We start from the raw sequence: 13,766 nt of genomic DNA, 5'->3' as shown, positions 1-13,766 counted from the left end.
TGGAAAGGAAAAACATTTATAAAATTGCCCACTTTTCCATCAGAAATGTTTTTCTTACAATCCAAAACATGGCCTAAAGGAGAAAAAAATATGTGCATAGTTATTTTTCTTCCAATCAAAACCGAGCCTAAAGTTATAACTTATACGGCACCATAACGTCAAATACTTGAAAGTTTTTAGAGATACTATTTTTCGATTGTCATTACTCATTAGAACTTTTCTCGAAAGAGTTAGCAGTTAAATGATGTCACAAGTCTTGAAGGATGAGTTAAAAACGAGTTATTGGTTCGACCGCAAAATTGTCATTTTAAAAAATTTTAGTGAGAAAATTAGCGTTAGTTTGTTATTGGGATTTCTTAGCAACTATTTTAAAAAGGGAGCTGATATATACGCCCCTTCTAATTCTACAGACACCGTTTTCACGCCACCAAACCGGCTAAATAAGGTAGCCAAATATACCACAAAAGTACTTTTGGAAATCACCAAAATACCCATGACATGGACCCATCTCTCCCCAAACCCTTAAACCCTCTCTCTCCCACACGTCCATCTCTCACCCAAAACCAGCGGCGTCTCGCCCAAATCCAGCTTAGAAGATCTCTCCATTCTAGGTTTTTTTTCTTGGTTTTTTGAAAAGTATCTACAAAGGATCGTTGTTGTAGGTTTGTTTCCCTTAGCACGTCTACCTGTACAAGAGAGGAGAACTCAGCATTCAGCTCCCTTCCAAATTAAAATTGCTTGAAAGAGAGAGATTGGGCGCTGGATTTGGTTGCTTGATCCGGGCGAGAGGTGTGGGAGAGACAAATGGAGAGTTAGCGATTAAGATGCTTTTATGGGTATTTTGGTCATTTTCAAAACAGACTTACTACGTCTAACTGGCCACGTTCTTTAACTAGGGACAAGGTATCAAATCGGGTGTCCACATAATTAAAAGGGGCATATTTATCAGCTCCCTTTAAAAATACTGGACTCTTTAGATATTACGTGATTCTTAAAAACTAACTACCAATTATTTTGCAAGCTAGGAACTTATATTAAAATATAAATATATATCGATGGCAAAAATGTAAATATAATTATATTTGAGGATTTATTTGTTATTTCACTTATTTGATTATATTATTAATAATAAATATTAAAAATTATATTTAAAATAATAAAACAAATCCGAATATCGAATTCGAATACGAATTCGGATATATGGATACGGATGCGGATGCGGATATTCGGGATAAACGGATGTACTTCTCAGATTCGGATGTTAAACGGATCGGATGTACCATTTACCAGATCCGCATTCGCTAAGAGCCGGATATCTAATAAACGGATTCGGATAATATTCGCTTTAAACGGATTCGGTTGCGGACGGTAATCGAATTTTTGAATATCCATTTACACCCCTAGTCTCTCTCAGTCTCTCTGAATGAGACCAGGAAGATCATGTGGGTTGCCTCATTATGTTATATAAGATCAACGGTCTCGATTGCACATAAATGTATTGTCACCGTTGAGATGGCCCATAAATAGGAAAGATCAACAGATGAATGGCTGGGATCATCGAATAAGTGGGCCTACCTTGTTTTTGGCCTACTTACAATCAACATTTAGATACCTTCCCATGGGTCCTACATTTATAACCATTGATCCATTGTGATTATTACATAACCTAGAATCTTGATCACTTGGGAATCTTTCATCATTTTGCTAATGGTGAGTTTATAGCCATTGATCTTGAGAACATGTTTGTCTGCAAGTGGTGGCCTACATATCAACAGTCTTGATCACACTCACATAGTCACATGCAATGCAAGGTTTTAAACACCTCACCTTCACCTTTTTAACAAGAAATACTGACACAAGGGAAGGAGATAAACCAAAGAGAAAAGTGCGGAATGCAGGCCAATGTTTAGTGAAATTACGGATTGCGGGCACCTTTTAAAACAAGAACAAACAAAGGGCTAAACTTCAAAATCGGGTTGGAAAAAGACCCTGATACGGTGATACCCTTTCTGACAACAACATAAACGTCATTCAGCCTCCTTTCTTATTACTGGCGTGTTTCACACGGTTCTTTTGGTTCGTCTGGTATTTGAACCGACAGAACCTTGGTTTGTTTCTATCTTGGCCGTCGGAAATACCTAGAGACGGATGGATAACTAACACGTGTTGAAAAGTTTTTTGGAATGCTAGCGGCTTTATACATAATCGGTTTGGTTTGGATTGAAATCTTTCTGTGAACCCAGAATCCTTGGGTTCCTTTAAATCTTGGTCGTCGCCAATATGAATAGACGGTCGGATCCACAACACGTGGACATAAATATGAAATGGTGGCGTCTTCTAATAATACCCCTCTCTGTACCCATTATTTCCCTCTCTGTAACCATTATTTCCATCGGCGTACCCATTAATTCCGTCGGCGTACCCATTATTTCCGTCGGCGTACCCATTATTCCCCTCTCTCTGTGTACCCATCACATTATTTCCGCCGGGGTACCCATTATTCCTATTCCCCTCTCTGTAACCATTATTTCCATCGGCGTACCTATTATTTCCGCCGGCATACCCGCCGGCGTACCCATTATTCCCCTCTCTGTACCATTATTTCCATCGGTGTACCCATTATTTCCACCGGTGCATTATTCCCCTCTCTGTAACCATTATTTCCATGGGCATACCCATTATTTCCGCAAGCGTACCCTTTATTCCCCTCTCTGTAACCATTATTTCCATCGACGTACCCATTATTTCCGCTAGCGTACCCATTATTTCCCTCACTGTAACCATTATTTCCATCGGCATACCCATTATTTCCGCCCCATTATTTTCGTCGGCGTACCCATTATTTCCCTCTCTGTAACTATTATTTCTGCCGGCGTACCCATTATTTCTGCCGGCATACCTTATTATTTCCGCCAGCGTACTCATTATTTCAAAAGATTCTAAGCCAAAAGAGATGTATTCAATAACGTTACCGTTCTAAGCCAAAAGATAAGTGAGAAAAGATAACGTCAGTTTTCTAAAAAGTACAATAACGTCGGGGTTCCAAAAAGTTTTCCAACACATGTCAAGATCCATCCGTCTCTATTTATTTCCGACGGCCAAGATAAAAACGAACCCAAGGTTCTCTCGGTTCAAATTCACATTTAAATGAACCAAAAGAAACCTCGTGAATCGGGCTAATTTAAGAGGCAGTAATGAAAAAGGAGAACTCTGTCGATGTCAGAAGGGTATCAAGGTCTTTTGACCACCCGATTTTGAAGTTTAGGCCTTTTTTGTTCTTGTTTTAAAAGGTGCCCGCAATCCGTAATCTCACTAAACATCGGCCTGCATTATGTACTTTTCTCTAAACGAAAAGAGAAATGTGGAGAATGCCAATCTCAATCCCTTCTTTGGGACTTTTCACCTTTGATTATGAAATCCCCACCCTCTATTCCTTCCTCCAATTGATAGAACACCATTCAATCGAAATAGAAATTAGAGAAGAAAATGATAGGGGAAGAGGGAAAACGTGAGTTAATTCGAGAAAAGGCCTCAAATGAGTTAATTCGAGGAAACTCATCTTCTAATGCTCTAATTGCACTAATTGTGATTATTCCCTACTCAAAAGTCATACGGCACCTACATTATATAGAAATTGAAGATTGTAAATTAGGAGACATAAATCATGACAGATAGGAAAGCTTCTTTGATATATTTTTTAGGAATGATTATGGCATTGATGGACGAATGGTTGTGGGTGGGGATCTTCTCTATGGTGTTGGAAAGGTTGAGAGGAATGAAAAAAATTTTGACATCGACTTTGCCGGACTCGACAAGGCTAATACTCATTGACACCTTACTTTTCTGGCTTTTTTTGCTTTTTCTGTGATATGTTTTATTTCTTTCTTTTTCTTTTCCTTGCTTTTTCTATTCTGTCTTTTCTTTTTTATCCTGCAAGCCTTATCGACGGTGCCCTTACTGAACTTTTCACTTGGTTTCTGCAGAAATAGAAGTTCTTCTAACTTCACACCAAGTGACGATGCTATCACCTGGGGAGGATTGGGATTTTGAGAAAGAAATTATCTAAACAACATTCTCAATTTCTCTTTGAGGGTTCTCTCTCTAGGTTATTGAAACAGGAAAATACTTCTCGAAAACGATTTTATCCCAGAGGTACAATAAAAAGCCCGTCTTTACATGACACCCGCCTTTTACAGCACAGCCAAAAGCCCGTTCCCACACGACATTTCAACCAAGAATTTAACTTTGAGTAAAAAACATACGTTTTTATCCACAAAACACTTTACGTTCTGAAAGCTAGCGATATTAGACTCGTTGGAATCTCCTCGGAACAAGGAATCCAACAAATCTGATCGCGCAATTATGAGTCCAAACGGATGAGTTATGGCCTGCCGAAACTCCCCCAAAATCCCCCACAAAAGACAAAAAATCACATTTTTTGAAATCTTGCCGACCTGACATTGACACCCAAGTGTCAAGTCCAATTTCGCAAAGTGTGAAAATTTTGCCCGACTTCCTATATATGGGGGGGGGGGGGGGGGGGGTAGAAGTAAAGAAGAATTCAGAAGTTGTTGAATTCAGAGAGAATTTACATTAGAGACTTTTCTAGTTTTTATAGTTCTAAATTAGGTTTTCACTCATAGAAATTCTAGTTTTCTGCTTTTCAAACCCTTTCTGAAAAAAGTTACTGTCCAAAAAGTTTTAGTTTCTTTGCTTTAAAAGAGAGAAAGTAGAAAAATTCTTAGATAGCTCACACTGGGCTTTGGCCCTCTACCGAATTTTCGAAGACTCGAAGCGACATCCTTCAACTAGCGTCGTTGTTATGCCGAAATTCAGACAAACCTGAAGCCCCTTTCTCCGAATAGCGTTGTTGTGCTGCCGAAATCCCGACAAACCCGAAGCTCCTTCGCCCGAATAGCGCCATTGTTCTACCGAAATTTCTTCACCACCAAAGTGCCACTTGCTCGATGCGCCACTTGGCTCCTAGTTAAGCTAGAATTAATTTTATACTTACATGGTTTAATTTATAATTATGAGTGTGTTTCACCATTGAAATCAGAAAATTCATTTGCTAATTTTGTTTATTATATATATTCAAAATTTTCAGAACAAAATTAACATTTAGTATGAGAATTTATTTCCAAAAGTAAAAAATAAAAAATAAAAAATAAAATTGCCCCAATTAATTTGCTTTGAAAATGGGTCTTGAATAAGCTGCACTTGATTTAGTCATGTTCAAAATTTTGCAAGTACTTTTATTTTAATTATTATTTTTAAGTAAATCATAGTTGGCCATGGTTTCTCCTTAAGGGTGAAATCTATTAATTTTTTTTTCTCAAGTATACCCTTTTCTATTTTTACCATAAGCAAATCTCAACACGAATCAAAGATAACCATTGGATTCGGTGGATTTTTCGCTTGATTCAGTTAATATGAATCGTGCGTACATATATATATATATATATACATACACATATACATACGTACATTTAAATATAAATATAATTCCTTATTGCTATAAGCTCGCACTCAAATGATACACAGTTACACACACATGAAGAATCTCCAACTCAAAACAACTTACAGCTGCACACTCCAAGAAAATTGCGGGCAATGGGTGGTTATTGGCGACTAATTGCAACCCAAATGTGATTAATATTACCTAATAAACACTAACACACTGGCAGAATAGTTAGTGTGATGAGCCAACTCGAGCTGGAACAAGGCTGGCACCATTGCCAGTTGTAAACTACTATCCAAATCTCTTTGGATTAAACTATAAAAAGAAAACCCAAAATCCTAAAATCCTGAGCAAGACACAGTCTTGGTGTTCTCGGTCTAGGCCACAACAGTAGCTGGGGCTATGTCCTTGAATCCTGACTTGGTCCCTCTAATGAAGAAGATATTTTTTAAAATCAATAAAATAATGCATGACATGGGTTTTAGTGAATGCATACAAAGTAATCCAAGGTGCTGATTTTTATTTTTAATTGTGGGTGTAAGGAATTTTTTTTCGAGTATTATATGAGTAAAATTAAAGAAGGGCAATGATAAATTCGCCCCCTTCTATTACCATATTCATCCCCTATTTTTCAAATTGGACAGTACAACCCAAACCATAGGATGATTCAAACCATCCATTTGATGGGCCACAATGTAAATAGGTTGTGCCCCAAAATTCATTTCCATAGGATGACCCTAGCCCTCCGATCTATAGAGATCCATACAATCAAAACTCTATAGATCGGACAGCTAGGATCATCCTATGGAAATTATTTTTGGGGAAGAACCTATTTACATTGTGGCCCATCAAATGGACGGTTTGGATCATCCTATGGTGTGGGCTGTAGAGTCCATTTTGAAAAAGAGGGGGTGAATATGGTAATAGAAGGAGGCGACTTTATCATTGCCCTTAAAGAAAATGGGAAAAGTCCAAAAGAATACCGGTAGGAGGGTCGAACTCTACACCTTTGTGGCTTCCTAACAGCAAGACAAAGGAAGGAATAGTTAGAGGCGGTTAGTTCAGACCCTTTACTTAGAGATGCCCAAAATGTATGGGATGAGGAGAGATCTTGGCCGTTGGAATTGGTCTTGTAGGATTCTCAGTTGAGCACACGTGCTCCTATCTTTCCTTTCCTCCTTTTATCTTTGCTTCCTTGCATGGGTTTTTATTATTCAGACATTAGAGAGAGAGAGAGACGGAGAGACAGAGAGACAGAGTATGAGATGGGTTTCTTTCCTAAAGACAGCAAGAAAACCCATAAGCTGATTGGATTTTTCTCAATAGATTTGAGTTCTTCCTTGGTTTTCTGATCTAGGTATCTTAGTTCCTCTGTTTCTTTGGTACTTGGATTTCAATTCATGGTAGAAGATCAAGAACAATAGCCTTTTTGTCTGATCTGTGCTTTTTAATTGGTTTTTCATCTGGGGTTTTTCTGGGTTCCTTTTTTTCTTTAACATTTGATTACCATCTATGATCAAGAACAGAATCAGTCTTGTATGTCTTTTTGTTTGATTAGATCTTTTTAATTGGTTTTTCATCTGGGTTTTTTGTGGGTTCCTTTATTTCTTTTACATTTGAATTTCCATTTATGGGAGAAGATCAAGAATTTAAGTATTTCTGCAAGTTCTGCAACAAAAAGTTCCAATGTGGCAGATCTTTGGGTGGTCACGTGAGGTCACATTTGACCCTTAATTCTGCCAAAACAAATGAGAAGTTGCAAAAAAGAAAGAATTCTGTTAATGGTGGGAGTAGCGGAAATCACTACATGGGTCTTGAAGCTAATGGTAAGGTTGGTTATGGCCTTAGAGAAAACCCCAAAAAAACATGGAGGCTTTCGGATTTGAACAACAAGAATTTGCGAGAAAGGAAGGTCTGTAAGGAATGTGGGAAGGGATTTCAGTCATTGAAAGCTCTCTTTGGTCATATGAGATGTCATACAGAAAGATTGCCTCACAGCTTAGAAGAAAATTCTTGGAGTGGAGAGAACAAAAGGATGGTTTTGGATAGCCAATCTGACAACGAATGCACGGCGCCGAGGAGGAGGAGATTGAGAAGAAATAGGTATGTTGAGACTTCTTCTTTGTCTGTTACCAATGCTTGTTCTTCTTTTTGTGAGATTGAACAGGAATTGGAAGATGTAGCCATTTGTTTGATGATGCTTTCTAGGGATGTGGGGTCTAATTGGGGTGGAGTAAATTCAGTTGCGGAGTCTTCTGATAATAATTCTGTGGTTTTGGGGGTTAGGTCATTGGGACTAGTTAAGGGAATTACTGAGAAAGGAGATGGGGATTTTGATTGTGGTGGCGACGAGATGGAGGAGGTGAAATTTCAAAGAGAGAAGCAGAAACAGAAATATTGTTTTGGAAGGAAGGGATCTGAATTTGATGTTTCTGAATCTAGGGTTTTGAGGGATATGGTCAAGAAGGTTGAATCAGATGTTTATATTGATTGGTTTGAGAGGGGTGATGAGTTTAAGAAGAGTAAGCTGGATTTCTCTGATTCGGAATTCGCGGGTGGAGAGACTGGACTTGAAGTTTCAGATGAAGAAATGGGGAAGAATTTCTGTAAGAAAAGAAGAACTGATTGGTCTGATATTGAATTGGGGAGGAATTCTAGTAAGAAGGCTCAATTGAATTGTTCTGACACTGAATTGGGCAAGGTTTCAACCAAGGAAATTAGGTCCAATTGGTTTGATTCAGAATTGGGGAAGTGGAATTCAAGCAAGAGAGCTAAATATGATGCTTATGATACTGAATTAGGGAGGGATTCCAATAAGAAAATCATGTATGATGGAAGTGAATTGGGTAAGGATCAGTACAAGACAAGCAGATATAAGTGCACGACGTGCAACAAAATTTTCCACTCTTACCAGGCTCTTGGGGGTCACAGGGCAAGCCACATGAAGATCAAAGGATGCTCTGCGCCGAGGATGGAGGGCAGCAAAAACAGCATTGAAACCAATGTTTCCCCTCTCTCAACAGCAGTTGACAAACTCAAGCCATCCAGAATTGAGAATCTGATTGACAAGGGAGGAGGGGGAGAAACTAGTAATGGACAAAAGAAGATCAAAGGTCACGAATGCCCAATCTGTCTCAGGGTTTTCTCATCCGGCCAAGCTCTAGGAGGCCACAAGAGGTCACATTTGATTGGAAATTCAGATGCCATTGTAATTCAGCAACAGCTGCCTGAGATTCAAGATTTACTTGATCTTAATCTCCCCACTCCTGTCAACGAAGATAAGGACAATGGACATGGCTTTAATTCTTGGTGGGTTGGAAGCAACCACAAGCACGAGCCACTCACGGGTCTGATCTCCAATTGAGACGCCGGCTAGCCATGGTTTCGTTAAGATGCAAGAGTGTAGAAACAGTTGATGGATTTTTTTTTCATTAATTCTTTACGGGTTCACATTGCCGAAGAGGTAACAGTTCCATTCGCTGCTTAATACTCTAAGTAGCATTTTTTTTCACATTCGAGTTCTTTTCGATTTTAAGTCTGAGAATAAATTTACACTGAGACAATCATGACATGTCTATTGTTTGAAACTATGATACTACAACTGAATTCTTTTTTTCATGAAATGTATGTTCATCTACTCAAAAAGAGATTTACATGAACTCAGCTTACACTACCCTCTTTTACTGGGAGAGAATTTATATGCTCAAGTGTATGTGGTATATCTTGTTTCATTCTAGATTCACTATTAAATTGTTAGGACAAAGGTCATTGATGGCAGTTCCAGCCATAATACTTTGAGTGACTTGTTCTAGTTGAGCTCATTAGGCAGGGTTCCAGGAATCCTCACAAGTTATTGCTGCCTTAAGTAATCAGGTGTGCTGGCCCAAATCACTTGGTTGTTTTTCTATTAAATCCATGTGAGTGCATTCTCATTAGGGGGTGCAACTTGGGTCAGGTCGGGTTGAGCTTTTGCCAAAAATGAGTAGGAATTAAAGCCAATCCAACCAGATTTTATGCAAAAGCTCAACAAGAATTTCCAAAAATTGACCCAAGATGCAACCCTAATTCTCATTTCAGCCTCATGATACAGTGAATTCAGTCACCTTTGTGACTTACTGTAAATCCAGTCCATTGATAGATAGGTTGGAAATTCAGTCACCTTTGTGATATTTCTTTTAAGAATAGAGGGAATACTAATAGATAGATAGGTTGGAAATGCAGCTGCACGGTGAGAGTTTTACTGTACAAAGATGCTTAGGATTCATTTCTTGTGAATGGTTTTGCTTCAGGAATGAATGGATGTTATGTCCTGAAAAAGACCCATGATCTTAATTAAACAGTCAGTTCCCATAAGTACATTGTATTCCATTTTTCTTTGTTTTAAGGTCATATCTCTGTCTAAATCTTTCTAGGCACGCTGTTTCTAAATGGGATTCCAAAACCCATTAGTAATAACAGCTTTGAAGTAATCAGCAGTGTTTCTAATGGGCTCTGTGAACTCTTAACTAAAAAAATCACATGCAGTTGGATCCAAGGTTGCTGGAACCAACCCAAATGGAATTGGTCACAGTAAGATTAGGTCAAGTCGGTTTGGGTACATAACCTTTTTTTGTCAAACAATTAACATATATATTTAAAAAAAGAGAGAGAAAAGAACAACAACAAATATACATTGCACCAGCTCGACCAACTAGCTGAAAAACAACTCAAAATCTTTAAAAAAAAATGTGACAGGTTCTTACACTGAAGCCACCTACGATTGGACATTGCATCCCACACTGTTAGATGAGAACAGTCAAACTTAATATTTTGCTGAATTATTTTGGTGGGTAAGCCAGGATTGAACCTGTGATCTCAAGGTTGAGGCATAAAGGCTTGAGCAATTGAGCTAAGGGTTCAACCCCAAGTATTAGTATTTTGCTAACTTTTTTTTATGGGTAAGCTAGGGTTAGGCGGACCCCTACTAGTGTATTAAATAAAGAAAGATGATACAATATAGGAACAAGACTACTGTCCAATCCTTAGAAGAATGTCCAAGGAAGAGGCCAGAACAACCAGGGTCATGATACCCTTGAAGACGAACTCAAAACAAGCAAGAGAAAAGAAAATACACTAGCAGGATTTGTGCAATTGGTGGGGCTTGGGAGACACGTGATCCCTAGAGCAAGTCTCCATACTCAGGTGAAGCGATGCTTACTGTGATTCAGGAGGTCTATCATCTTCTGGCTATACTTCGGTATTCTCTGGCTCTTCCTCAACTCTTGAACCTTTGTGCATTCTGTTTTACTTTGATGGAGAGGTTTTCTTTTCTTTTGTTGGGGGTGCTCTTCTTTCCCAGCTTCTGACACTTCTATGGAGGAGGAGTACTCTATTTCAGACCCAAATCTTTCACTTTCCGGATCTTCTGTTTCCTCCAGTAAACTGATAGTGTTTTTAAGCTTGATTTCAGGGGCAGGAGGCCTTGAGATGAACTTTCCCCAGAGATATTTGTTCTGGGCAAATGATATCAGCACAACCATGTTTTGTTACATGCACAGTCCTAGCTTGTTTTTTCTTTTTTTAATTGGCTTGTGACATCTTCATGGGAACTGTAATAACCTTTTAACAGCTCTTTAAATACTAAAAGACAAGCTAGGACAGTGCATATAACAAAACATGGTTGTGCTAATGTCGTTTCCCTTGTTCTGTTGTCTTTTGGCTTTTGGGGGCTGTCCATTGAATGGATTTTCAGGGGAGGTTATGTCTCATATGTAGGGTGTTTTGGAGCAACAGGCCTCCACTCCTGCTCTGGCTTGGTGTGTCGGCATTCATGAGGGTTTTTTTGGGCAGGTGCGGAATGTATGACTGAAGTCTTTGCAAGTTGGGTACCTTGTTGGTTTCCGATCGTATTCAACTAGTTGTTTCACTGGTCCTGAGGGTGTCTTCGGTTCGATGAAGTCAGGAAGAGGGAGAGAGCCGGCTTCTATTTCCACACAGATTCCAGCGTAGCTTAGACTAGAGACCTATGCCATTTGTGAGTCCATGTATGTGGTTTGCCCAAACCCACTGGCTCTCTTGCTTAACCCTTTGGTCGCCCAGAATTTTAGGTGAAGATTAGGCAGGCGGATCCAAACTAGGATAGAGGAGATAGATGATCTTTCGAGAGCTATATCTGGGTTCCATCTTCTGAGGATCAGAGGACGACCACCATAGGAATGGTTCCCAGCTTCAAGAACTTGGGAACAATCTTCGCCATTGTTGAACTTGAAGAGGAAAAAACCATTGTTTAGGGCGAAAAGTTGCGGGTCTCCTTTCAACTGCCATATTCTAGAAAGGTGATCTAGCAAAGCCATGAAGGTTGCTCCCCTATGAAATAGCCCACGAGGTTGTTAGCCCATCTGGTCTCTGCTTCATTGAAATCTTCTTCAAAATCAGCGGAACGGTTACCTTCATTGTAGTTTGCTAACTTATCAGCTATCAAAGTTGACGCATAAAGGCTTGAGCAATTGAGCTAAGGGTTCAACCCCGAGTATTAGTATTTTGCCAACTTATCAGCTCTCTAATTCTCTTCTGGGTGGATATGGGAAATAGAGATATCTGATCACTCGTATAGTATTATATGAACACCGAGTTAAGTTCTAACTATTGGGGGTTCCACACGAAAGCAAAGATCCCACATTGGAAAAGTGAGTGGATGTGGAAGGGCTTATAAGGACTTGGGCACCCTCCTCTCAATGGCTAACTTTAAAGGGTGAGTTCTACCCGTTTCCCAATACTAGCCATAGTTAACCTTAATTATTCTGATCTTTTCGTAAAGAAAAAGATTTCTAAAGTTAAAATTAGAGACATTTGTTAACTAGATTTAAAATTATAGACTAAAACAATTAAAACTCTGATTTTTTGTTACTAATTCTATCACTGACCTTCAATCCACAATTTGTAGCCCAAAATGCTAATCTTTACAAAATCCATTAATTGTAGATCATTAAATTATCTTCAAAATAAGCTATAGATGTCATAAATTGGTATATTGGTAAAAATGCTTTCTATAAGTTTTTGCATGAATTTGAAAGAAATTCTTTTGACTGCAACAATTTTCCTCTGATTAAGGTACCAAAGACAACCCCCTCAACTTTCTGACATTTTTAAGTAGACCCCCCTGACTTTTCACCCTATAGTTCAAAATTCATCAAAACACCCTTAACAATTTCTTTGTTCCCGCCCACCACATCACGTTACAAGCATTATTGAAAGATGAGTGGGTGTCTTTGGTGAAATCGATACCACAGGGTCAGAAGTGGAATTTGGCCATGGTTGAGGAGGTGTAAATGTAATTATCCCATACGCTGCTTAGATGAAGGGCGCTAATATCAAAAGTAAGTCTTGGAATATTTTTCATTTTATTTGCGTAGGCTGAGTCCTTTCACACCCAAAGCATTTATCGCTACGATGCCCCAAAGAATATATTCATCCTTTTGGCCAATTGGAGCATAATCTCAACTTACAATATTATTTATCAATCAAAATTGCATTATAAAAAAGGAAGAAAAATACAAAAAAAAAAATCCAAACTCCAAATAAAGGGAAGGCATACACACACTACAAGATAGGCATCTCAAAATAAAATCTTTAACTCACTAGAAAGGATCCCATAGTTTCCCAAGACCATGTTTGTTCTGCCCTGTTCATTTTAAATTTTGAGAATTGATTTTGAGTCTAAAACTGATTATTGGACTAAAATTTAAATGCAATTTTGAGACCAAGAATCAACTTTGAACTCAACATCAATTCTCAAAATCCAAAACGAACAGGGCCTTTGGATTTTGAGAATCAATTTTGAGTTCAAAGTGATACTTGGAAAAATTGGGTGTTTGGTTCGCAGTTGTAGAATCGATTTGGACTCAAAACAATTCTAAATCCTTACAAAAATATACAAACTATTGGAATGTAGAGTCAGTTTGAGTAAAAAAATCGATTCTAAACACCTCAATTTGCAAAAAAGCCCTGTTCTTTTTGGATTGTGAGAATGAATTTTGCGTCCAAAATTGATTTTTAGACTCGAAATTGAATTTAATTTTGAATCTAATAATCAGTTTTGAATGCAAAATCAATTATCAGAAACCAAAATGAATTGTGCTTAGAATCAGTTTTGAACTAAAAAAAACAATTCTAATAAATCCAAAACAAACTGTTAGAATATGTGAGATCCACCGTTGGATTAGGTGTAGATCTTCTTGTGGGAGATTAGGCAAGTTAGTTAATGAGGCAACCCACTAGAATATGCAGCTAGATTTAATTAGTAAGTAGATTAGATTAGAATATTCCA

General features: G+C 38.3%; 1 protein-coding gene across 1 annotated transcript; it reads left to right on the top strand.

Moving 5' to 3' along the window:
• Positions 1-6,691: 6,691 nt before the first annotated feature.
• On the top strand, positions 6,692-9,084 carry LOC143850747 (uncharacterized). The gene has a single exon (XM_077359994.1). It carries the CDS (start codon positions 7,092-7,094, stop codon positions 8,823-8,825), a length of 1,734 nt encoding a protein of 577 aa, XP_077216109.1. The 5' UTR covers positions 6,692-7,091; the 3' UTR covers positions 8,826-9,084.
• The last annotated feature ends 4,682 nt before the right edge of the window (positions 9,085-13,766 follow it).

The sequence above is a fragment of the Tasmannia lanceolata genome, unplaced genomic scaffold, assembly GCF_043159265.1.
Source record: "Tasmannia lanceolata isolate RefF3 unplaced genomic scaffold, GAP_Taslan_0.1 ptg000018l, whole genome shotgun sequence".
Taxonomy (NCBI): domain Eukaryota; kingdom Viridiplantae; phylum Streptophyta; class Magnoliopsida; order Canellales; family Winteraceae; genus Tasmannia; species Tasmannia lanceolata.
The sequence above is the reverse complement of the archived record's forward strand: the minus strand, read 5'-3'. Positions and strand labels throughout refer to the sequence as shown.

Coding starts and splice junctions, on each gene's coding strand:
- LOC143850747 (XM_077359994.1), top strand. CDS start 7,092: ATGGGAGAAGATCAAGAATTTAAGTATTTCTGCAAGTTCTGCAACAAA.